Source organism: Somniosus microcephalus, chromosome 12 (genome assembly GCF_052327205.1).
Source record: "Somniosus microcephalus isolate GS21.2 chromosome 12, FLI_Smic_1.0, whole genome shotgun sequence".
NCBI classification, from domain to species: Eukaryota; Metazoa; Chordata; class Chondrichthyes; order Squaliformes; family Somniosidae; genus Somniosus; species Somniosus microcephalus.
In genome coordinates this window covers 74,388,486-74,415,579 of record NC_140998.1, presented here as the reverse complement: position 1 = coordinate 74,415,579, position 27,094 = coordinate 74,388,486, and the positions used below count along the sequence as shown (strand labels likewise).

Here is a 27,094-nt window from a genome sequence, read left to right as displayed (position 1 = left end):
TACTCCTGCTCCTATCTTCTATGTTTCTATATTTACCCCTTGTGGGAATGTACCTCCACTGTACCTGAACCATCTCCTCTTTAAAGGCAGTCCCTTGTTCAATTTTTTAAAAATTTGTTTATGGAATGTAGGCGTCGCTGGCAAGGCCAGCATTTATTGCCCATCCCTAATTGCCCTTGAGAAGGTGGTGGTGAGCAGCCTTCTTGAACCGCTGCAGTCCGTGTGGTGAAGGTACTCCCACAGTGCTGTTAATTCCAGGATTTTGACCCAGCGACGATGAAGGATCGGCGATATACTTCTAAGTCAGGATGGTGTGTGACTTGGAGGGGAACTTGGAGGTGGTGGTGTTCCCACATGCCTGCTGCCCTTGTCCTTCTAGGTGGAAGAGGTCTCGGGTTTGGGAGGTGTTGCCGAAGAAGCCTTGGCGAGTTGCTGCAATGCATCTTGTAGATGGTACACATTGCAGCCACGGTACGCCGGTGGTGGAGGGAGTGAATGTTTAAGGTGGTAGATGGGGTGCCAATCAAGCGGGCTGCTTTGTCCTGGATGGTGTCGAGCTTCCTGAGTGTTGTTGGAGCTGCACTCATCCAGGCAAGTGGAGAGTATTCCATCACACTCCTTATTTGTGCCTTGTAGATGGTAGAAAGGATTTGGGGAGTCAGGAGGTGAGACACTTGCCACAGAATACCTAGCCTCTGGCCTGCTCTTGTTGCCACAATATTTATGTGGCTGGTCCAGTTAAGTTTCTGGTCAATGGTGACCCCCAGGGTGTTGATGGTGGGGGGTTCGGCAATGGTAATGCCAATGAATGGGAAGGGACAGTGGTTAGACTCTCGCTTGTTGGAGATAGTAATTGCCTGGCACTTCTGTGGCGCGAATGTTACCTGCCACTTATCAGCCCAAGCCTGAACGTCGTCCAGGTCTTGTTGCATGCAGACATTGACTGCTCCATTATCTGAGGAGTTGTGAATGGCACTGAACACTGTGCAGTCATCAGCGAACATCCCCATTTCTGACCTTATGTTGGAGGGAAGGTCATTGATGAAGCAGCTGAAGATGGTCGGGCCTAGGACACTGCCCTGAGGAACTCCTGCAGCGATGTCCTGGGGCTGTGATGATTGACCTTCAATTACAGTTTTGCCTGCCAATGTTTGATTCCAATTTACCCAGGCCAGGTCCGTTCTCAACCCACTGAAATTGGCCCTCCTCCAATTAAGTGTTTTGACTCTAGATTGCTCTTTGTCCTTTTCCATAGCTAACCTAAAACTTATGATACTGTGATCGCTGTTCCCTAAATGGTCCCCTATTGAAACTTGATCCACCTGACCCACATCATTCCCCAGAACCAGATCCAGCAATGCCTCCTTCCTCGTCAGGCTGGAAACGTACTGATCACTCTTCAGAAATTGTTTCCTCTCTCTGCCCTTTACACTATCACTATCCCAGTCTCTATTAGGATAATTGAAGTCCCCTTTATCAGTACTCTATAGTTCTTGCACCTCTCTGTAATTTCCCTGCAAATTTGCTCCTCTATATCCTTCCCACTAGTAGGTGGCCAACAGAATACACCTAGTAGTATAATGGCACCTCTATTGTTTCTTAACTCTAACCAAATAGATTCTGTCCTTGACCCCTCAGGACATCCTCTCTCTCCAGCACTGTAATAGAAAGAAACATAGAAAAATAGGAGCAGGAGTGAGCCATTCAGCCCTTCGAGCCTGCTCCACCATTCAATATGATCATGTCTGATCCTCTATCTCAATACCATATTCCCGCTCTCTCCCCATACCCCTTGATGCCTTTTGTGTCTAGAAATCTATCTATCTCCTTCTTAAATATATTTAGTGACTTGGCCTCCACAGCCTTCTGTGGTAGAGAATTCCATAGGTTCACCACCCTCTGAGTGAAGAAATTTCACCTCATCTCAGTCCTAAATGTCTTACCCTGTATCCTGAGACTGTGACCCCCTCGTTCAAGATCCCCCCCAGCCAGGGCAAACAACCTCCCTGCATCCAGTCTGTCTAGCTCTGTCAGAATTTTATACGTTTCAATGAGATCCCCTCTCATTCTTCTAAACTCTAGTGAATACAGGCCTGGTCGACCCAATCTCTCCTCATACGACAGTCCTGCCATCCCAGGAATCCGTCTGGTGAACCTTCGCTGCACTCCCTCTATGGCAAGTATATCCTTTCTTAGGTAAGGAGACCAAAACTGCACACAGTACTCCAGGTGTGGTCTCACCAAGGCCCTGTACAACTGTAGTAAGACATCCTTGCTCCTGTACTCAAATCCTCTTGCAATGAAGGCCAACATACCATTTGCCTTCCTAACTGCTTGCTGCACCTGCATGTTTGCTTTCAGTGACTGGTGTACAATATTTTCCTTAATCAATACTGCCACCCCACCTCCTTTCTTTCCTCCCCTATCTTTCCTGAACACCTTATATCCAGGATTATTTAGTACCGAATCCTGGCCTTTTCTGAGCCAGGTCTGTTATTGCCACAACATCATATTCCCATGTGGCTATTTGAGACTGCAGCTCACCCACCTTATTTACCACACTTCATGCACAGTAAACCTATCTTAGACCTTCTTGTATTTTCTGTTAGTCTGACCCCATCTAATACCGCACTAATTCTTACTCTAGTGCTTTCTGTATCGCCCACTCTTCTGTGCACTTTGTTTCTCCTTCCTACTGCTACATCCTGGTGCCCATCCCCCTGCCAAATTAGTTTAAACCCTCCCCAACAGCATTGGCAACCCCGCCCCCCTCATGAGGATATTGGTCCCGGCTCTGTTGAAAGGCAACCCGTCCGGCCTGTACAGGTCCCACCTCCCCCAGAACCAGTCCCAATGTCTCAAGAATCTAAAGCCCTCCCTCCTGCACCATCTCACCAGCCACGCTTCCATCTGCTCTATCCTCGTATTTCTAAACTCACTAGTGTATGGCACCAGGAGTAATCCGATTACTACCTTTGAGGTCCTGCTTTTTAATCTCTTTCCTAGCTCCCTAAAATCTGCCTGCAGGCCTCATTCCTCTTTCTACCTATATTGTTGATACTGATATGGACCACGAACTCTGGCTGTTCACCCTCTCCCCTCAGAATGTTCTGCAGCCGCTCAGTGACATCCTTGACACTGGCATCAGGGAAGCAACATAGCATCATGGAATCACGTCTGCGGCTGCAGAAACGCCTGTCTGTTCCCCTAACTATTGAATCCCCCGTCACTGTTGCTTTCCCGATCTTCCTCCTCACCCCCGTACAGCTGAGCCACCTGTAATACCGTGGACTTGGCTCTGGTTGTACTTCTCAGAGGAACCATCGCCCTCACCATACCGGTTAGAGAGTGAGACGCACCCAGGGGACTCCTGCACTACCTGGGCCTCCTTTTCTGTCTGGCAGTCACCCATTCCCTCTCTGCCTGCACTCTCTTAAGCTGCGGGATGACCACCTCCTGAAACGTGCTATCCACGTAGCTCTCAGCCTCACGGATGCACCAGTGACGCCAGCTGCTGCTCAAGCTCCAAAACCCAGAGCTTGAGCTCCTCCAGCTGACGACACTTCGTGCATATGTGGTTGTCCAGGACATGGGAATCATCCTGAATTTCCCACATGGCACAAGATGTGCATTCCATGGGACTGAGGTGACCTTTATTTAATAGACTATAAATTAACTTAGCAGAAATAAACTTAAAACTAAAACGAACTCACCAATCCTTTCCTTGTGCTGATGTCACTTTAGGTTTTTTTACTCCGACGTCACTCTTTCAAATTCTGCCTGTGTTGAGTTGCTCCCAGCTCCGCTCCTTCTGGTCTCAGGCCTGCTGTTCCGGCGCTATTTATGCCGCTCCGCTCCCGCTCCCGCTCAGCTCCTTCTGCAAGTACTCAGGGTGGCTCTGAAACAGAATCAGGCTATGTCCACGGGCTCACTTCATGCCATTCGGGACCGGTGGGCACTGCAAGGGCCATGTTGATTTATTGATGATAGGAATAATGCTATATTTTAACTTGAAGCACATGTTTTTAATTTGTTAGAACCAGTTGTTTTAGTGGTGCTCCTGAGTGGGCACTTGTTGGGGGATTAGTTGTTGTCCAGGCTTTTGGAGCACCAAATGCCACCTCACTGGTTCAAACAAAATATGCATGGTGCAACTGCCGTCTTACTGTGGACCGGTCCACAATCCAATCGAACGTCACTGTGTGAGGAAAGGGGGGAGGGGTGAACAGTGACAGAATGGGCGGAGCTAGCGCACATTGCCCCTGCCAATCAAACTACCGGTGAAACCATAGCAACCGGATTTACAGGCTGTCAATCAGAGAGCAGCGCTTCCTGCCGCGGCGGCTGCGATTGTGGTCCGTTCCCGTAATTTACAGATCTGAAACCTCACCCTCCCTGTGTGCCACCGTCCGTTCTTTATGCCTGCCGTTTAATGTATTGTTTGATGCAGGTGAGTGAAGCTGCGGGAATGTTAATGAAATTTTTTTTTTTTTTAGCCGTAGTTAGATTCGGTTAGGAACGAGTTAGCGAACCTAAAATGGCGGCCGTTAACGTTTGGCTAAGATTCGACTTTGTGTAGTAGTATCGTCAAAGAGAGTGCACGGCCTCCTTAATTCACTGCGGTTTGCACTGCCGCTTGTTTGGGAAGTCTTTTATCCCAGCATTTTCTGCCGGTAAATTGGAGTGCCGGTCCGTGCTGCTGAAGCCTGCCCGCGTAGGCCTGGAGTCACGTAGTTTCTTCAGGCACCATTGGTAACGTCACAAGTGTCAAGGGGCGGGAATCGACTTAAGACTCTTAAAGAGGCAACAGCCAGTGCCGGAGGGCTGCCCCAGGCTTCATGGGCTGTTTCTTTGGTACCATGGAACCGCACATAAAGGTTCCCATTAACCTGCATACATCTCAACTTGCTGATCTATTTGTTTTGAAGACTTAAAAAAAAAACTAGTTAGCATTTATAAAAATAAAAACAAAATGCTGGAAATACTCAGCAGGTCAGGCAGCATCTGTGGAGAGAGAGCAACAGTTTACCTTTCAGGTTGATGACCTTTGATCAGCACTTTTGTAGCAATTATAAAAGTTTTATCCCACAGTCATATTGAGGGGGTGGTGGGGAGACACTGCTGCAGATGCAAGACATAACCGTCAGACATTCTTTCAGCATTATAACAGTAAGTGGGTAGTTTGAAACCTGTTCTTCCCCCCCCCCTTAGCCACCAATTCCAACCCCACCTTGGCTACTGTCTTGGGTTGAACCAGACTTTTCACAACTTTGACGTCCTGTTTGACCCTGAGCTGAGCTGCTGGCCCCAAAAGCTCTCGTCACAAAGACTGCCTACTTTCACCTCTAATATTTCAGAACTCTGGCCTCTTGTGCATCTCCCACTTCCTACACCCTGCCGTTGGTGGCCATGCCTTCAGCCATCTGGGCCCTAAACTCTGAAATTCCCTTGCTCATCCTCTCCTTTAAGACAGTCCTTTTTTAAAAATGACCTCTGACCAAGGTTTTGCTTACTTGTCCTGATGTCTCTATCTTTGGGTCTGTCAATGTTTGTCTAATTACGCTCCTGTGAAGCGTTTTACTATGTTAATGGTACTGTAGAAGTTGTTGTTTTCTCATTACAGGGGTTGATTTGCTGTGTATTTCCAGCATTTTATTTTTATTTCAGATTTTCAGCACTTGCACAATTGCATTAAGTACAGTTTGTTCCAGAGGATTGTAAGAATAACCTAATTTTATGTTATAATTCTGTATGCATGCAAATTAGCTAGTCCCAAAAACAGCCCCAGAAAAGCTGATGATTCAAAAACAGATAATCACACTGTCTTATAATTTACTCATCATTCCATCACTTGTATTGAAAGAAAAAATACAAGTTTGGAGAGCCTGAAAGGGGTTAGGATGGTGAAGGGACATGATTAATTTTCTTGGGAGGTCATGGAGCATGTTTTTTTACAAACCTTTTATTTGGTGCATTTCAACATTGAACATGGGGATTGCAATTTTTATCTGAAAGCAATGGGTATTTGGTGAATTTTAGCAAAAACTACTCTCTAGTTGTCATTTCTTTATATTTCAGTAGCAGCAGATAATTATTAGTGAGATTTATTTTAAAAGTGCAAATAGAAGATTCAAACCTGATGTCTGGACCATTTCAGTCAGACTAGGTAGCAAATTTGGAATTGTGCACACTTAATGCTATTACCCCTCATCTCCACCCTCTCCCCATGGTAAGTGTTGATTAATATCTAGGGAGGTGGAGGGTAATCCACCTGGAAAATGTTCCCATTTTTGGATTTCAATGAACAACCAGATCATTTACTTATGCAAAAGCTACTTCAAAAGATATTTTACCTCCTCCCAATGCCATCCTACACCCTCCCAGTGGTCTGATCCACCCTTCCTCTGATCACTCTAATTCATGCTAATACTTTTCTCTTCCTCCATTCCTTCACTTAACCTTGGAACTCTGATTTCTCCTCCTCCCCATCTACTGCTTCTGGATTCTCGTATTCTCACTCTTTCTCTTCCCCCCCCCCCCCCCCCCCCCCAAAAGGGCTCCTATCTGATTCCTGTTGTCGTCACTGCGTTCACCAAAGTGATTGAACATGACTGTTCCCTCCCACAGTATTCAGCCACGTTAGATGACTTGAGTCAAGAGCTGCACTTGCGGGAGGGGCCTAGTTCATATTGATTTTTCACCTGTGGACCAGTCCCAAAACTTTCCGCAGCACGTATGATTCTGTGTGTAATTCTGAGAATAATTGGATAAACTGTTCTCATGTTTCTGTTAACACTTTAGGATTTGTGCAGTTGGTAGCCATGATGAGTCACAACATACTGATTTTTCCTCTGTTATAAGAGGGGAAATTTGCTTTGCTTTTCCTTGGTACTTGACCAAGATTTGAGTTTTAATTTGCGAGGAAGTAGGGTTCATGCATTTCCAATGTATACTATCCTGCTTTACTGTTGGGAGTGATGCACTTGAATTACTTCAAATTTTTTTATTAAAATAAAAATTGTTACCTGCAGTGAACAAAAGGCAACCTGGCTAGATGACTATTTCTTTTTCAATATATCCTTACAACAGTCTGTGTCTATTAGGGTTGCAAAATTCTGGGAATTTTTAAAAGAGGAAACTTTCCATGGGAATTTTCAGGAATTTATGGGAATTTTGAGTTTTTTTGCACACTGATGGTTTTTGTCTCTGACCCTTATATTCTTTGTCGTCAAAATAGACATACTGTTCCATACAAATAAAAACAGGCTTTCAAAACTTTATTTAGGTTATAATTTTGAACTTTATTGAACCTCCACAAAAAAGACCCATCTAAAATAAAATAAAAAGAGCGTCAGCTTATTTAGCCTGTAATTTGTCCTTATTTTGTCCCTTTGAGTCTTCTACTCATTGCTCCTCCTGATTCTCTGGCTCTGACGTGTCCATTTCCTCCTCTGTGTCAGTGTCTAGCTGTGTGGTGGACACTTCTGTATCTGGCTCAATAAGTTGCAGGTTCGCCCGGATAGCCACCAGTTTCTCCACTCTCTTGTTAGTCAGCCTGTTGCGCACCTTTGTATGCGTATTCCCAAAAAGTGACCAGTTTCGTTCAGAGGCCGCTGATGAAGGTGGGATTTGGAGTATCACCGATGCAATAGGTGACAGGGCCTCAGATGCACAAAGTCCCTTCCACCAGGTATGTGCACTGATATGCTTGCATGATTCCCATATCCCATCCCCATTCCAAAGACCTTGCTTGGTAGAGAACTTTGCCAGACTTCCCAGAACTTTGCCCACATCCAGATTGAGATGGTGTGAGAGGGTAGAAATCACACTGTAAGCGCTGTTGATCTGTTCTCCAGAAAGTATTGGTCTCCCAACATGCTTTGGGTTCAGCATGAATGCTGCAGCATGAATCGGCTTGACACAAAATTCTTGACGCGTCTGTATGAATTGAACAATTGCCTTCTCCTCTGCTTTGAGCAGCAGGGATGTGGGTAGGGCAATGCTGATTTGTTCTTTTAAATCAGTAAAAGCCTGAGAACATCTGACAAGACAGCGTCATCTCCTTCAATCTGAGCAATTGCAGATGCTACTGGTGAGAGCAGTTTAAGGCTGCTAACCACTCTCTCCCAAAACACATCATCCAGCAGTATTTTCTTGATGGTGGTTTCCATATCCCCAGACTGGGATATTGCCATTTCTTGCAGCGACTCCTTACCCTCCAGAAGGCTGTTGTACATTATGACAACACCACCCCATCTAGTGTTGTTGGGCGGCTTCAGTGTGGTGTTCTTGTTCTTTGTCATTTGCTTGGAGTTGTAGGTTGCTGCAACTACCTGTTTTCCCCTGACATACTTAACTTGCTTGGCTCTCTTGTACAGTGCTTCCATGGTTCTCAAACCCATGATGTCCTTGAGGAGCAGGTTAAGCCCATGAGCTGCGCACCCAATAGACGTAATATGAGGGTAGGCCTCCTCCACTTGAGCCCAAGCAGCCTTCATATTCGCAGCATTGTCAGTAACTACTGCAAAGACCTTTTGTGATCCAAGATCGTTGGATAAATGCTGCTGCATCTTTGTGGCATTCTTTACATATGGCTTTCTACAGTGTTTGCACATGTACACAGTCTTTCCATCTTTAATGCCTGGGGTAAAATGCTTCCACACATCCGACGGTAAACGTGGCATTGTTCTATGCAGAGAAATAAAGGGCATTCATCTCTGTGTCGAACTGCGGTCGATCAGCACGATTGCAACAGGGTGAGTACATTTTTGCTGATGCTCCATGTGATGGAAGCATGACCTGTACACACACGACGCTACATCACCAATAGTGTATTATTTTGTATATTTTAAATTGAAGGACAACAGAGTTCAACAAGTAACTGGTTTATTTGGTATAAAGTCTGATTTGCTTACTGCATCATCACAACATCAGCAGAAAACACTGACTTCCCTCAGGACCCCTAACCTGGATCTTAAAAAAAACTATAGCAGTCTTACAGATGCCTGCAGGCCAATCACAATTCGATATGCAAATATTACAAATAGAGGGAGCTAATCGCTCATCCACTCATCCAACCAATCAGGACACACTTGTTCACAGTCACACACAAAACTTGTAATTATTAAAACAAGCCAAGTAAGAAGATAAACATATATTGTTAAGAAATTCCTTAATAATTAAGATTCCATCTCTGTTAGTAATTTTAAGAGAGGACCTGTGGGGAGGGGGGGGGGAAAGAGAGAAATACAAAAAAAAAATATTATGCTAGCATGTGCTTTTTTGGGCAAAATTCCCAAGCTAAACTTCCCGTGGAAAATTTCTGGAAATTTACCGGAAACTTTCCACCCCTTTGCAACCCTAGTGTCTATACATAGAATTTACAACATTTGGTTCAACCAGTCTATTGGCATTTACCCTCCATACAAGCAAATAGTTGTAATCACATTTACCCACCTTGTTCCCATATCCCTCCAATCTCTTCTTTCATCCACCTAGCCAATCTAATCTTGAATGTTGACATAGTTTCTGCCTCAACCATTAACGCTAGAAGTGAATTCCACAGCCTCGCAACTCTTGTGAAAAGAAAGATTTGCATTTATATAGCACTTTCACGACCTCAGGAGTTCTCAACGCGCTTTACAGCCAATTATGTGTAGTCACTGTTGTAATGTAGGAAACACGTCTGCCAATTTGCACACAGCAAGCTCCCACAAACAGCAAAGTGATAATGACCCAGATCATCTGTTTTAGTGATGCTAATTGAGGGATAAACACCAGGGCTAACTCCCCTGCTCTTCGAAATAGTGCCATGGGATCTTTTACATCCACCTGAGAGAGCAAACGGGGCCTCGGTTTCACATCTCATGTGAAACACAGCGCCTCCAACAGTGCAGCACTCCTTCAGTACTGCACTGGGCTCATTGGCATAGATTTTTTTGTGCTCGGGTCTGTGGAGTGGGACTTGAACCCATAACCTTTTGATGCCCAAGGCGAGAGTGCTACCAACTGAGCCACGGCTGACACTTGTGTGAAGAAGGTTCTCCTGCCCTCGCTTCTAAATCTTGTATCTAGCTCCTTGTTGCAGACTGTTCAACCACTGGAAATAGCCTGCTTCTATTCTTCCTGTTCCATCCTTTCATAATTTTAAAGACTTGTATTATATTGCCTCGTAATCTGTGTTCTAATGAAAAAAGACCCAACTTTTCAAGTCTCTCTCCGCATTTCTTCAAAACAGGCAGCATCTTATTGAAGCTGTGTTGTACCCTCTCTAAAGCCTCAATCTCTTTCCTATCGTGTTCAGCCCCACTACATACAGTACTCTAACTGAGGTCTTAATTAGGTTTTATATAGGCTCAGTCATTACCGTTTAGCTTTTATATTCTGTACCTGAGGAAAAAAACCTAGATTTTTAAAAAAAATTTTTTTTTACAGCTTTATCAACCTGAGGTGCTGCCTTTAACGTTCTCTGAACCTGTACCACCAAGTCCCTCTAATTCCATTGAGTATAATTATGCTTTTTTTTTAACCAAAATGTAAAACCTGACATTGAATTTCATCTGCCACTTATTAGCTCATTCTTCAACTTATCATTATCCCTTTGCAGTTTCCTTTCACATTCTAAAGAATTAACTATACCTCCTATTTTGGTATCATATATGCAAATTTGAACACCACTCCCTGTAGGCCTCTTATGTAAATCATTGGTGTATACAGTGAACAGAAGTGACCTTAGAATTGAACCATGAGGGACATCATTACCCACTTCAACAACTTTGGAAAACCTGCCCTTAATTCCTACTTTCTGTTTACTCCCTTCTAACCAATTTTTAATCCAGTTTGCTATTCTTCCCCCTAATTCCATACTCCTTAATCTTCTCTGGCTATTTCCCATGTGGTACCTTGTCAAAGGCTTTCCTAAACTCCATGTACACAACATCCACTACATTTCCCTCATCTGCCATGTCTGTTCCTCAAATAATTCTTGAAGTTTGAAATCCATTTTAGCTACTTCTAACTATTTTTCTTTAGATATGTAGTAATTTCATGCTTAATTGGAGACTCCTGCTGCACATGTTAAGCTAACTGGCCTGCAATTATCATTAGCTCTCTCCCTTTTTAAAAATGCACACATTGGCCATCCTCCAGCACACAGCCACATTCAATAGAACCCTGAAATATAATTCCTAGGGCCTCTGCAATTTCCTCCCTCGACTTCTTCAGGATCAGTTTAACTATTTTATCTAAAATTTTCCTCTTGTCCATCATAATATTGCTCACTGTGAACCAATTCAGGATTGATCTCTTCTCCGACAAAGTACTTATTAAATACCTCTGCTATTTTTGATCATCCTCTACTATTTGACAATACTGTCCTCCTCGGGTGTCCCGTCTCGCTTAACAATTCTCTTTTTTTTATTGTATCAGTATTTCATTTTTAAGTAGTTTGGAATTAGTAATGAAATACAGTAGATGAGTTAAAATTAATTGGTGGAGTTAAGGGTGTTTATGCTCCAAACAAAATCTGCATTAAAAGTATTTAAATGGAGTGCAAATATTGATTATATTTAAATCCTTTGAGATTTGGCATTAATGATGACAAAAAAAAGTGCAATATAGCCTGAGAATTAATATTACAGCAAAATCTAGACTTTTGTATTGAATGAAATATATGCTATTGTAGTTGGGTTTTCTGTAAGTTGTGGTTAGTTCCAAAATATTTTATAATTTCTTTAATTTTGCAGAATGAGTCTTTAATTGTGATTACTTTGTTTTGTAGGTCAACATGTTGGCAAAAGGCACAAAGCGTAAATTTCCTGAAGAACAGGTTGTGGATGCCTGCCTTGATCCTGTTGGTAGCAATCTTAGTTTGCCATATAACTTGCAACGTCAGTCACTTCTAAACATCTCATTGTTCAAACTTCAGCTCTGCAAGATGTTGGTGGAACCAAACCTTTGTCGCTCCGTGCTTATAGCCAACACTGTGCGACAGATCCAGGAGGAAATGATACAAGACTGCAGCTGGCAGGGACAAACGGCTTTCACAGGAAGCGATCTGTACATAGGTCATACTTCCTCAGATAGTCTAATTGCCACAGATTTCTTATGTACTCCAACAAAAGAGCTACATGTAGAAAGTTCCACTGCCTCCACCAGTAATACCAGCACTCTTACTAAAAGCAAGGTAAACTGCTCATCTTGTGAGAATATTACTTGTTCTTCAGCTGCTGCTTCTGTTAAAGACACCAGTACTGTAAAAGATCTGGTCCAAGCACATTTTGAAAATGATCTGAATATGTTGGAATCTGAGGAGCAGCAAGTGGATCTGAAGGAGTGTCCAAAGCCCTTGGATCAAGTATTCGGGAGTTTTGAGATTGCAAATTATTCCAGTTCTCTCACAGATATGACAATAGATGATCTGTTTGCTGATATTGACACTTCTTGGCATGAGCTTGACTCAGTGATGTCTGGGTTGATGACTAGTCCAAAAACAACACCAGTCATATTTGAATTACTAAACGGTTTACCATCACACACATCAACACCCATAAATTCTACCCAAAACTGCAAAACAGACTTAAATGAGCTCGATCACATCATGGAGATTATTGTTGGGTCCTAAACTTAAGAGTCTTCTCCATTCTCTTGAAGATATTTGTATACTACATATCCACCTGGTTTTATTTTCAGTTATATCTTGTAAAGTTTTCTGTCCAGTTTTCCTTTTAAAAATATTGTAATCAGTGTTCAGATAATGCCTTTTGCACGCAATGCTTTCATTGCGTCCATTCCTCTACTTCTGGACAAAACTGTTAAAACTAAAATGGTACATATTTTCATACATTTAAATATATATTTTAATACAGATTAGATTTTTTACAGTTTCAAAAGTTTCCTGTTTGAAATTTTTACTTCAACAGGTAAAGTAGTTTTGAAATAATATTTTGTTATGTATCTAAACAATGTGATTCAAAGAGGATTTATTAAAAATGTCTTCCTTAGCTGTGCCAAGTAAAGATCAACTCTTGCGTTGTCTAAATAAACCTCTTGCATTTTCAGAATTGCCACATAAATGGAACCCTTTTATCTCTCCATGGCAATTCAGGAAAATATCACAAAAAGGGAATTGTCACTATAAAAATGTAGGGAAAATATACTTGCATTATTGTCTTACAAGCACAAAGTTCTTGATTATAATCTTTTAAGTTCATTGGATAAAAAGTTTATACGTGCTATAATGGTATTGAATTGTTTCCTTGCTAGATTCTCTGTGGACTTGACATGAAAATGTTCCACTTTGTTCTGTGTAATCGCAACAGTACTGTGAATCTGGGCACAGAAGACAACGCTGGCTAAGGATTGAAAATTGTGAAAATTTAAAGGTTTATTCCCAATTTTTTTTAAAAATTCAGCGCTTATGATTTACGCTTTGTGGTGCATATTTTATTTCAAATTAAGCCACTTTTTACGTTTATAAAAGCCATAATTTCTGATGGTTGGATAGTTAGCACAAGCTGAATTCTAATTGGGACAGTTGATCTAAGTTATTACAAGCGTTATTTATTTATTTAAGTGCATATCATACATTTGTGAAATTTTGGGTTGCAGCCCACAACTGATTTATAATTATGAATCCTGATTTGGATGGCAGATGTCTAGTCCAGTTTGTAAACGTCGTAAGAGCTATTTTAAGAGGTCAGAATTCTTTTCAAGCAGTATTATATAGAATTGCTCTCTTTTTAGTTAAAAGCATTAGAAAAAATTGCAGTATATTAATAGCAGTAATTATCGAGTTGTAAGTCCCAGAAAAAACTTTTGAGGTTAGGTTATGTTAAATGTGTTAAAACTAATCTATTTTGTATTATTCATTAATAAAGCACATTTTATTAGTCTTTTTTAAGCAATAACATAAAGCCTGAAACATTAACATGTACTTTAGACATTCGTAATTGTATGCTAATTTTTTTTACTGAGAAATTGTATATCTGTTAAATAAAAATATACACATGCATTTTTGTATAATTATTGACTTGCTAATTATATTAGCATGAGGAATTACATATTGCAAATGCAAGCTTACTTTAAAAGTTTTTCTTTCCTCTTCCTTACCTTACTGAACAAAACTATTTATCTTTTTTAATTAAAAAAATATTGTGGTCATTTTAAGTTCTCATTTATAAAAAAAAACTTAGTTTGCCCCAGGTTTATATTGTAGAATTAGCACATTGGTTGCCATGTCTCAGCAAAATAATCTTATTGGCGTACAAGTGTATCGATGGAGCTTAAATGGTGTCTTATGTATGCTGCCTACAGTGTAGATATTGGAGCCATTGAATAAGGACTTCAAAGCTGGTTTGGATTTAACTTCACACAGTATCCATTGCACATGGAGAAGTGAGGGATTTTAATATGTATATTGGGGAGAGGAGGTGGAAGGAGTTCAGTGTTGGGTTGATGTAAGAGAATAATTAAGAATGGCCTTGTGATCTTTACAAAACTGAAGGTTACTCTCCACAAGCAAAGCTGGTTTTAAATAATGGGACTTTTAGGATAAATGTATGATGCTTCAACCAGGGATTTCTGAAGGTGCAAGTTCTGTGCTATAATTTTAACATGACAACGGCTTAGAGTTTCACCAATTATTTACTTTGTAACACTTTCAAATTTCCTAGATAAGCTTTCCTTTCAAAGTTTAAAAAAAATTATAAAGTTGATTAAGAAAAACAAATAGTATATATTTGGTGTAATACACCATGAACATTTCTGAAATCTGCTTTTTGATCTTTTGCATAAAAGATTTGCAGCCACAGTTTGCACATAATATTGGAAAGAAAGGCAGACATGCTGATAACCTGAGACAGGGCAATACTTGCTTTTCCTGAAGCTCCACTGTCACTCCCACTGATCTGAGGAAGAGCAGACTGCAGGAGATGACTAGCACTTTGAAAGCCCCAGTCCATGTGGTTGCACCAGTCTCTCCAAGCTGGAGCAGATATTGGAGCTCAGAGTCTGATGGCAGCTGTCTGATCTTCCATCAAAGCTGGAAAAGCTGGTGGCATGACTCCTGCTATGAGGGCTTGGCTGCCGTATCCCTGGAGGTGGCCATACTGTCTAGGGTAAATTGCAGAGTGGAAATGCCATGAGAGAAGTCGGCATGTGCTGGAATTGCGCACTTCCATACTTTCAAACAAGGTGCTCAGTGATTGGCAGGTCTGCCAATACCTCATAATCATGGTGTGCCTCAACCATTTTTCTTTCTATGGTCAAACCCGGGAGGTCCGCATCTCTGTTGCGCTCAGCAAAGCTAGAAGAGGAGGTCTCGCTGTGAGGAGCCAACTCCTGGACTGTCCTTGCCACCAGTACCTGCTTTTACTCGTGCTGTGTTTCACAGGGTGCAGTGACATCTAACTCGCTATCACATCAGGGGTGCCAATTTCTGTGCTGGTGCTTGAGAGGGATGTAGTGCTTGATTATGGTTCCTTGGGAGGAATGCCGTCTGAGGTATTTTCAGGAGCTTGTTGAGGCTGATTTTGCTGCTGAGAAGGACCTAGAGCAAAGAAGAAGGGGATAAGAGATAGTATGGCAATGAAAGACTGGATATTTGCATATGAAAGGCTTGGCCATGCTAGTTATGGTCTTGATGTTGGCAGTAGGTACAATTGCTAGAGATACATGAAGTGGTACAAGTGATAACCAGTCATCTTGCTCAGCGGAGCCACCAACCTCGCCATCTCCAGCGCTCATTGCTCTGGATGCCTCACTTGATTTCCAGTGCCACCTCCTCTACCTGGGCTAGGGCCAAGATGTCGGCTGGACCTTCACCAGTCTTGGTTCTCTCCCTTGTGTTTTTGCACTCTTCTGCAGAAGGAGGCAGAAAGGGTTATGAGTGGCTACTGAGAAGGCAAGTGCACATGCTGGGCTTCTGCATGTATACAGCTGAGGGAAAACGAGCAAGATGCTAGGCGAATGAGGATATCTTGAGTGAATGTGAGTAAAGGAAGTGAGAAGAGGTGCAGGTTCAGTAATTGACAGCCGATGAGATGAGCATGCTGTAAGTGGAGCAGCGAAGGCAGCAAGTAGGAGGTGTTAGGAGTGAGCATGAGGTGGTAGTGTGCCCTTGTGATTTGGGGGGGGTGGTGAGGGAAGTGATGCAGGGATGGTGATTGGTCTGAATGCTGGAAGGAAGAGTGACTGAGCGGGTGCAATACAAGAGATGGGGGGTGGGTAGAAAGGAGCTGTAGTTCGAGTTTACTGATCTGGTGAGGTAATTGATTCTCTTGTGGCACTGGATCCAGGTCTTTGGGGTGATGCTCCTGCCACTCACTTCCTCTGACACCTCCAACTGGGCTTTCTTTGTGATGCTGGTGGGCCTGTTATTGCCACTGTGGGAACAGCACTTCCCTCCTGGCCCTGACTGCTGCCAGTAGCACTTCCAGGAAGGTGTCTGAAAACTTGGGGGCAACTTCGGCCCGCCCCCCCCTGAACTTCCAGCCATGTCCGAACTGCAGTACCGTAGCAAACAGGGAATAAACCAGTCTTCCAATTGATTGAATGCCACCTCTCTCTTTTTAAGAGGTGCATTTGCCCTTTAAATAGTGGCTCAGGACTGCTGCCAGAAATTGCTTGGTCAAGGTGAACAGCCATCCTGCTGCCGATGGGATCAGCCGCCCAGCCTGACGACCTTATAATGAAGCCTGGCCGTTCAAATTGTCTGGGCCTCGCTTCGTTCCTGATTTTCAGTTGCGTGGCCCCCAGCACCAATTCAGCCTCCTGTTAAAATCAACCACCCTGAATTAGTATTTTTTATCTCTTATGGAAATAGAGCTATTGGCAAAGGATGCACTTTATAGAAATGTTTAAGAGGTCATAAGAATCGCTTAAGAAATTGTAACTTTTCATACAAGTCAAATTCTGTTAATAGTTGAACAAACTTTAATTTTAAAAATGTCCAATTTTTGTATACCAAATTTGAAATTATCTTCGACTGCTAGCAAGAGTAGGAATCAAGAGAGATAAAGGTGATAGATTGGAAAAATATTTACGTGGGATCTTAAGGGTGCCTGCAGTGATGTAGGTAAATCTGAACAAAGTTTTTTTTTCAGAACATTGCGGAGTTTTACTTGGAGCTGGTGTACTTGGTCACCGTCTTTGTCCCTTACGACATGGAGCTTTCCCGTGCAGCAGCAGGTACATGGCGGTCTGGCTCTCCCTGGAGCTGATGGTCGAGCGCGTATTGTAATGGTCAGGCAGGAAGTTTCACCTGCATTGCACTCAAATATCGTTCACAAAGGAGTTCATGACGCTCACAGGCTTGGAGGAGATGCCAGAGTTGGGGTGAACCTGCTTCATTACTTTGTAGATGTAAATCGAGTATCTCTCCTTCCTCGACCTTCTCCGCTTTGTGCCGTCCTTTGCTTGGGTTTACTTTATGGCTTTCTTGGCACCATTCTTGGGTGGTGGTTTGCTCTCCTCGGGCGTCACTTTTAGACACAAGAAAAAGATGCTGAGCCAATGTTTGGAGATATTAGGTGGGGTGACCACAAGCTTTAAAAAGGAGGTGGGTTTTAAAGAGGGTCTTAAAAGAAGGTGGAGCGGTTTTGGGGAGGGAATTCCAGAGCATAGGGCCTACACGGCTGAAGATTAGCAATGGTGGATTCTGTGGGTGTAGAATAGAGGTTAATGATGATCATTAAGCACTAGCAGAAAAACTAGTATTTGTTTACCAAGACTTTGAGACTTTGCTCTTTCTCGGATTTCAGACCTCCAGGCATCCATTTAAGGAGGAGCTCCAACTATCATCTCACTTGTCATTGTCTACTAAATGTACCCAGAATGTCATATTGGTTTGGGTCTGATCTGAGATGTACTTGTAGGGGCTCTGATTTTGGTGGTACATAAGTGAATGCTTGTTAGAAATTCAGAACTGCCATTGATGCCTTCTGGGGTTCTGCAGCATCAGTCACTCCAGTAAGGGATCTGAGCGTCTTTTATGGGAGTTGATTCACATTGCCCTATATCTACTTGTATGATAGGTGTAACATTGGAACCCCCTTGTAATCTGAACCAGATAGGTGTTTCTTGCATATGTATTCCATCAATCTCTTCAAAGGCAAACAAAATAAACACTGAGGCGTAGATTGGTTCAAATCATCAAGCTGCTTTATTTCACAGTAAAGTGAATGTACAGAGATAAGATTCACTTAGTTTAATCAATACCAACTTATGTCTGAATAATAACATGAATATGCTGTGTTCCCACTTCAGTGGGTTGACTTATTTGGCCTGAATGGACTAATTACTCTGCATTCTGACTTGTTGATCCTACCTCTTCTGGGGCCTTTTTTGCCTAAGCTGCAGTTTCTGTTGCACAAGCTAGACTGCTTTTCAGGAGTCTTACTTTCTACTTTTATTCCTGACTGTTTTAAGCTGCTTTGGTAACAGAAATGACTGTCTCCTAAAAAAGCATTATTGTTTGAATTGGAATGTAAATACTGTAATTTGGAACATATCCCAAAGATAAATGTCAGAATTAAAATACTAATCAACACCCATCCCCCATATTTAGTGCATACCTTATTTGATATTTGAGTCAGCAGTAAATGAATCACCTATCCCACCAATCACTCAGTCACCTACCCAGTGTGTTTCCCACAGTACACTCACCAACCTAGCACTGAAATGTCACTCACTTATTTATACCCCAAATCACTCAGCAACTTCATCCATCTTCTACACTGTTGGTAGCTACTTATACTATTAGTTTAAAGGGCAGAACTATGTTTAGAAATAGCTATAGGAATCAAATGTAAATGTTAAAAGAACACAGGAATTTTCAGAATATAAGCTCTACCTATAAAAATCCACATTTGTAGGTAGTAATAGAAAAGTATTTTTTTAAGGAAGCTAGGAGAAAGTGACAAAAACTGAAGCATTTTTGCATGTGATTGTTTTTGTTTTATTACTAGTAACAGCACAAAGGGTTAAAAACCTAGGTTCGTTCAGAAAATGGCCTTTTCGAAAACTCATTGTTCACTGCTGACTGCAAAATCCGGGTCAAACAGCGCTCACTGTTCATTATTCTTGCAGCTGCCCACAGACTTTTTGTGGGCTTTTGAGCAGTAACTTACAGTCATCAAGAATCTGATCTGGGACCTGTGTGAACAGGACAAGCAACAGCGTGTCTCTTCAACCAATCAGACTGAAGATACCTTACTGAGGCATGCAGAGTCTGAAATAGGAAGTGTAAGTTAGAATATTTAATTCAATGTAAAATCAAAAACTTTTTTTTAAAACCTCCAATAATAATTAAAATCTGAAGGAATTAGACTCCACACTTGTAAAAGTAAATTTTCAGTACCAGAGAGGTGGTTTGGTAGTAGACTTATCACACTGTTAAAAATTCACTCTCACTTGAATGGACAAGCCCTAACTTTTTAAAATTTGTTTATGGGATCAGGGCGTCGCAGGCAATACCAGCATTTATTGCCCATCCCTAGTTGCCCTTGAGAAGGTGGTGGTGACCCGCCGCTGCAGTCCATGTGGTGAAGGTACTCCCACAGTGCTGTTGGGTAGGGAGTTCCAGGATTTTGACCCAGCGACGATGAAGGATCGGCGATATACTTCCAAGTCAGGATGGTGTGTGACTTGGATGGGAACGTGGAGGTGGTGTTCTTCCCACGTGCCTGCTGCCCTTGTCCTTCTAGGTGGAAGACGTCGCGGGTTTGGGAGGTCCTGCCGAAGAAGCCTTGGTGAGTTGCTGCAGTGCATCTTGTAGATGGTACACACTGCAGCCACGGAACACCGGTGGTGGAGGGAGTGAATGTTTAAGGTGTTGGATGGGGTGCCAATCAAGCGGGCTGCTTTGTCCTGGATGGTGTTGAGCTTCCCGAGTGTTGTTGGAGCTGCACTCATCCAGGCAAGTAGAGAGTATTCTATCACACTCCTTACTTGTGCCTTGTAGATGGTGGAAATGCTTTGAGGAGTCAGGAGGTGAGACACTCACCGCAGAATACCTAGCCTCTGACCTGCTCTTGTTGCCACAATATTTGTGTGGCTGGTCCAGTTAAGTTTCTGGTTAATGGTGACCCCCCAGGATGTTGATAGTGGAGGATTCGGTGATGGTAATGCCATTGAATGTCAAGGGGAGGTGGTTAGACTCTCGCTTGTTGGAGATAGTCATTGCCTGGCACTTCTGTGGCGCAAATGTTACCTGCCACTTATCAGCCCAAGCCTGAATGTCATCCAGGTCTTGTTGCATGCGGGCATGGACTGCTTCATTATCTGTGGAGTTGCGAATGGCACTGAACACTGTGCAGTCATCAGCGAACATCCCCATTTCTGACCTTATGTTGGAGGGATGGTCATTGATAAAGCAGCTGAAGATGGTTGGGCCTAGGACAGTGCCCTGAGGAACTCCTGCAGCGATGTCCTGGGGCTGTGATGATTGACCTTCAACCACCACAACCATCTTCCTCTGTGCTAGGTATGACTCCAGCCAGTGGAGTGTTTTCCCCCTGATTCCCATTGACTTCAGTTTTACTAGGGCTCCTTGATGCCACACTCGGTCAAATGCTGCCTTGATGTCTAGGGCAGTCACTCTCACTTCACCTCTGGAATTCAGCTCCTTTGTCCATGTTTGGACCAAAGCTATAATGAGGTCGGGAGCCGAGTGGTCTTGGCAGAACCCAAACTGGGCATCAGTGGGCAGGTTATTGGTAAGTGCCGCTTGATAGCACTGTTGATGACGCCTTCCATCACTTTGCTGATGATTGAGAGTAGACTGATGGGTGGTAATTGGCTGGGTTGGATTTGTCCTGCTTTTTGTGGACAGGACATACCTGGGCAGTTTTCCACATTGTCGGATAGATGCCAGTGTTGTAGCTGTACTGGAACAGCTTGGCTAGAGGCGTGGCTAGTTCTGGAGCACAATAGCCAAGATGTTGTCGGGGCCCATAGCCTTTGCTGTATCCAGTGCACTCTACTATTTCTTGATATCATGTAGAGTGAATCAAATTGGTTGAAGAATGGCTTCTGTGATGGTGGGGACCTTGGGAGTAGGCCGATATGGATCATCCACTCGGCCGTTCTGGCTGAAGTTGGTTGCAAACGCTTCAGCCTTGTCTTTTGCACTCACGTGCTGGGCTCCACCATCATTGAGGATGGGGATATTCTTGGAGCCTCCTCTTCCCGTTAGTTGTTTAATGGTCCACCACCATTCATGACTGGATGTGGCAGGACTGCAGAGCTTTGATCTGATCTGTTGATTGTGGGACCGCTTAGCCCTGTCTATAGCATGCTACTTCTGCTTTTTAGCATGCATGTAGTCCTGTGTTGCAGCTTCCCCGGGTTGGCACCTCATTTTTAAGGTACGCCTGGTGCTGCTCCTGGCATGCTCTTCTACACTTGTTGTTGAACCAGGGTTGGTCCCCTAGCTTGGTGGTAATGGTAGAGTGAGGGATATGCCGGGCCATGAGGTTACAAATTGTGGAATACAATTCTGCTGCTGCTGATGGCCCACAGTGCCTCATGGATGCCCAGTTTTGAGCTGCTAGATCAAACATCTGTGTTTGAATACTGTGAAATATTAGCCAGTTGTCCTGAGCGAGAACACTGACGTTGGTGCACCTATCCTGCCAATGGATTTGCAGGATCTTGCGGAGGCAGTGTTGGTGGCACCTCTCCATTGCTTTGAGGTGCCTGCTGTACATGGTCCATGTTTGAGGCATACAGCAGGGCGGGTATCAATGCTGCTCTGTAGACCATGAGCTTAGTGCCAGGTTTGAGGTTCTGGTCTTCACTCTCTTCCTCAGGCGATCGAAGGCTGCACTAGCACACTGAAGGCGGTGTTGGACTTCATCGACGTCTGCCCTTGTTGACAGTAGGTTCCCGAGGTGTGGAAAGTGGTCCACATTGTCCAAGGCCTTGTCATGGATTTTGATAATCGGGGGGGCGGTACTGTGTGGCGGGAGCAGGTTGGTAGAGGACCTTTGTCTTACAGATGTTTAGTGTAAGGCCTATGCTCTCGTACGCTTCGGTGAAGGTGTTGACAATGGTTTGGAGTTCGACCTCAGAGTGAGCGCAGACGCAAGCGTTGTCTGCATACTGTAATTCGACGACATAAGAACATAAGAAATAGGAGCAGGAGTAGGCCATACGGCCCCTCGGGCCTGCTCCGCCATTCAATAGGATCATGGCTGATCTGAATCTAGACTCGCGTCCACTTCCCTGCCCTCTCCCCGTAACCCCTAATTCCCTTATCTGCTAGGAAAATGTCTATCTCCATTTTAAATTTAATGTTGCAGCTTCCACAGCTCTCTGGGGCAGCAAATTCCATAGATTTACTACCCTCTGAGTGAAGAAGTTTCTCCTCATCTCAGTTTTGAAAGGGCAGCCCCTTATTCTAAGATTATGCCCCCTAGTTCTAGTCTCACCCATCAGTGGAAACATCCTCACCGCATCCACCCGATCAAGCCCTCTCACAATCTTATGTTTCGATAAGATCGCCTCTCATTCTTCTGAACTCCAATGAGTAGAGTCCCAACCTACTCAGCCTTTCCTCATACGTCAACCCCCTCATCTCTGGAATCAACCGAGTGAACCTTCTCTGAACCGCCTCGAGAGCAAGTATATCTTTTCTTAAATATGGAAACCAAAACTGCACGCAGTATTCCAGGTGTGGCCTCACCAATACTCTGTATAACTGCAGCAAGACTTCCCTGTTTTTATACTCCATCCCCCTTGCAATAAAAGCCAAGATTCCATTGGCCTTCCTGATCACCTGCTGCACCTGCATACTAACTTTTTGTGTTTCATGCACCAGGACCCCCAGATCCCTTTGTACTGTAGCACTTTGCAGTTTCTCTCCATTTAGATAATAACTTGCTCTTTGATTTTTTCTGCCAAAGTGCATAACCTCACACTTTCCAATATTATATTGCATCTGCGAAATCTCTGCCCACTCACTTAGCCTGTCTATGTCCTTTTGCAGGTTTTTTTATGTCCTCCTCACTCACTGCTTTCCCTCCCATCTTTGTATCGTCGGCAAACTTGGATACGTTGCACTCGGTCCCTTCCTCCAAATTGTTAATATAGATTGTAAAGAGTTGGGGTCCCAGCACTGACCCTTGCGGAACACCACTAGTTACTGATTGCCAGCCCGAGAACGAACCATTTATCCCAACTCTTTGTTTTCTGTTAGATAGCCAATCTTCCACCCATGCCAGTATTACCCCCAATCCTGTGATTTTTTTTATCTTGATCAGTAATCTTTTGTGTGGAACCTTGTCAAATGCCTTTTGGAAGTCCAAATACACTACATCCACTGGTTCCCCTTTATCCACCCTGTATGTTAATCCTCAAATAATTAGAGCAAATTTGTCAAACATGACTTCCCCTTCGTAAAACCATGCTGACTCTGTCCTATCAAATTATGTTTATCCAAATGCTCTGTTACTGTTTCCTTAATAATGGACTCCAACATTTTGCCAACCACAGATGTTAGGCTAACTGGTCTATAGTTTCCAGCTTTTTGTCTACTTCCCTTCTTAAATAAGGGTGTTACATTAGCAATTTTCCAATCTGCCAGGACCTTTCCTGAGTCCAGGGAGTTCTGGAAAATGATCACCAATGCATCCACAATCCCTACTGCCACTTCTCTCAAGACCCTAGGATGTAGGCCATCAGGTCCGGGGGATTTATCCACCTTAAGTCCCATTATTTTACTGAGTACCAGCTCCTTAGTGATTTTAATTTGTGTTTAGCTCCTCCCCCCCCCCCCCCCCCCATTGCCCCCTGTTTGTCCAGTGTTGGGATATTTTTTATGTCCTCTACTGTAAAGACTGATACAAAATATTTGTTCAGCGTCTTTGCCATCTCCATGTTCCCCACCACTAGTTTCCCGGTCCCATCCTCTAAGGGACCAATGTTCACTTTAGCCACCCTTTTTCTTTTTATATAGCTGTAGAAACTCTTGCTATCTGTTTGTTTTTATATTTTTTGCTAGTTTACTTTCATAATCTATCTTCCCTTAATTAATCTTTTAGTTATTGTTTGCTGGCTTTTAAATGCTTCGCAATCTTCTATCCTCCCACTAGATTTGGCTAATTTATATGCCCTTGTTTTCAGTCGAATACTATCCTTTATTACTTTACTAAGCCACGGATGGCTGTCTTTTCTTTTACTCCCCTTTTTCCTCAGTGGAATATATTTATCTTGAAAGATGTGAAATATCTCCTTGAATGTAGACCACTGCTCTTGTACCGTCTTCCACTTGAATCTGTTTTCCCAGTCCACTTTAGTCAATTCTACTCTCATACCTTCATAGTTTCCTTTATTTAAGCTTAGTACGCTGGTTTGAGATCCAACTCTCTCGCCCTCAAACTGAATTTCGAATTCAACCATATTATGGTCACTCATTCCAAGGGGATCCTTTACTAGGACATTTTTTATTAATCATGTTTCATTACACAGGACCAGATCTAAGATTGCCTGCCCCCTGGTTAGTTCAGTTACATACTGCTCAAGGAACCCATCTCTAATACACTCTATGAACTCTTCCTCAATGCTGCCATGCCCAATTTGATTAGTCCAGTCAATATGAAAGTTAAAATCCCCCATAATTATAGCTGTTCCCTTATTACAAGCCCCAACTATTTCCTGATTTATACTCCGACCAACAGAGTTGCAACTGTTAGGAGGCCTATAGACTACGCCCACTAGTGACTTTTTCCCCTTATTATTCCTTATCTCCACCCAAACTCTTTCACTATCCTGATCCTCGCCAGGGGATGGGACGACATTGGATATGGATTGGAGGTGACGGAGGTTGAACAGTTTCCCGTTTGTTCTGTAAATCCATTGGCAGGATAGGCGCACCATCATCCGTGTTCTCGCTCAGACCAACATCCCCAGCATCGAAGCTTTGACCACGCTTGATCAGCTCCGATTGACGGGTCACATTGTCCATATGCCCGATACGAGACTCCCAAAACAAGCGCTCTACTCGGAGCTCCAGCACGGCAAGAGAGCTCCAGGTGGGCAGAGGAAACACTTCAAGGACACCCTCAAAGCCTCCTTGAAAAAGTGTAACATCCCCGTCGACACCTGGGAATCCCTGGCCCAAGACCGCACAAAGTGGAGGAGAAGCATCCAGAAAGGCGCCGAACACCTCGAGTCTCTGCCGGGAGCAAGCGGAAGCCAAGCGCAAGGAGCGCACGTCAACCCAAGCACCCCGGCCGCCCGCCCCTTCAACCACTGTCTGCCCCACCTGTGACAGAGACTGTAGGTCCCGCATTGGACTCCTCAGTCACCTGCGAACTCATTTTTAATGTGGAAGCAAGTCATCCTCGGTTCCAAGGGACTGCCTAAGAGATTAGCCAGTCTAATTAAAAGTGCTTAGTTTGTTAATGGTTTTTGTTTTGAAATGTTTTCAAAAGATGTTGAAACAGGCAAGTCAAGTTACCTGGCACAGATGACTCAAACCAGCTTGGGTGGTATATTGATTGACAGTAGTGTGTCTGAGACATGTGGGAATGAGCAGGGTCATAGATTGGCTGTAATCTTTGATGACAGCACTGTGGCTAGAAGCTTCTAATGTGGGTATATCTTTAGGTGTGGGTGCTTAGATCACCATCAGAGGCACTGGGTTCCATGGTAGAGATCTGCCATACAAGAAGTGAGCAATCATTTTCAGGGATCTAGTTTTATTGAATGATAGCTCAGGAGAAACATCTTTGCTGTTTTGATATATTAGGAAGGTTAGCAAAGTTTGTAAATTACTACACTAATTTCTTTCGTTTACCTCTTCTATGTGAAATAAATTGTCAGTTGGTTTATAGTCTGAGCCTTGGTCTGATACAATGTGTATTCAATCCACTTGGCAAAGATGAGAAGTCCCATGGCACTCGGTAAAGTACAGTTTCAAGAGTTCTCTGCTCAATCTCTGGGCTCACTATCATTTATCTGCATGATGATGATGACAGCCGATGATGATGACCGCCTATGATTCATCTCCAATTTAATACAAGTTGTGAGTTCTCATATGACTGTAAAGTCCAATTTTTGCGATGGCTGTTTTCCCACACACAGGACATCAGATTGAGAGCTGATCTTTATTTCCTTTGGGCTCTCTTCTTCAGCTAGCTGGATACGACTTGCTTATTGGACTTATTTATCTACACATTGGAGAGGTAAAGACACACTCTGGTTTGTAGAAGATCTGAGATTTGCTTACAGGTATGATCGGTGATGCTAAACCCAAGGAGAACATCATAGTCATAGTCATAATGACACAGAAGGAGGCCATTGAGTCCATGCCGGCTCTCTGTAGAGCAATCTAGTCAGTCCCATTCCCCCGCTCTATCCCCGTAGCCCTGCAAGTTTATTTCCCTCAAGTGCCTATCCATTCTCCCCTTGAAAATATTAGTGTCTCCGCTCCCACCACCTCCGTTGGCAGCGAATTCCAGGTCCTCACCACTTGCTGCGTAAAAAAGATTTTTCTCACATCCCCCCTGTATCTCTTGCCCAAAACCTTAAATCTGTGTCCCCCAGTCCTTGTACCATCAACTAGTGGGAGCAGTCTTTCCCTGTCTAGCCTATCCAAACCTGTCATAATCTTGTACACCTCTTATCAAATCACTCCTCAACCTCCTTTGCTCTAATGAAAACAAATCCAGCTTCTCCAACCTGACCTTGTAGCTAAGATCCCCCATCCCCGGAACCATTCTGGTAAATCTCCTCTGCACCCTCTCAAGGGCCTTCACATCCTTCCTAAAATGTGGTGACCAGAACTGAATGCAATACTTCAGTTGTGGCCTAACCAGCACTTTATAAAAGTTCAGCATAACTTCTTTACTTTGTACTCAAAACCTCCATTTATGAAGCTCAAGATCCCATATGCTTTGATAACCATTCTCTCAATATGTCCTGCCACCTTCAGGGACCTATGCACATTAACTCCCAGGCCCCTCTGTCCCTGCACACTCTTTAAAACTGTGCCATTAAGTGTATATTGCCTCTCCCTGTTCCTTCTGCCAAAATGCATCACCTCACACTTCTCTGTATTAAATTCCATCTGCCCATTCTGCTAGCCTCTATG

General features: G+C 43.4%; 2 protein-coding genes across 3 annotated transcripts in view; both read left to right on the top strand.

Moving 5' to 3' along the window:
- Window positions 1-4,219: 4,219 nt before the first annotated feature.
- On the top strand, window positions 4,220-14,009 carry cdca4 (cell division cycle associated 4). 2 transcript variants are annotated; one of them, XM_086003133.1, is made up of 4 exons: window positions 4,277-4,450; window positions 11,780-12,184; window positions 13,060-13,142; window positions 13,264-14,009. In XM_086003133.1, the coding sequence occupies exons 1-4, from the start codon at window positions 4,433-4,435 to the stop codon at window positions 13,283-13,285; spliced, it is 528 nt and encodes a 175-aa protein (XP_085859259.1). In that variant the 5' UTR covers window positions 4,277-4,432; the 3' UTR covers window positions 13,286-14,009. The 2 variants fall into 2 exon arrangements, with proteins under 2 accessions (XP_085859258.1, XP_085859259.1); XM_086003132.1 differs by having other exon boundaries at window positions 4,220-4,450; window positions 11,780-13,357.
- An 82-nt stretch (window positions 14,010-14,091) lies between these two features.
- The window catches only part of LOC147109309 (SERTA domain-containing protein 2-like), a 90,575-nt gene continuing 77,572 nt past the window's right edge, over window positions 14,092-27,094 (top strand). The window contains exon 1 of the mRNA XM_086003131.1: window positions 14,092-19,242. The gene's annotated coding sequence lies outside the window, so the exon portion shown is untranslated. The remainder of the gene's footprint in view (window positions 19,243-27,094) is intronic.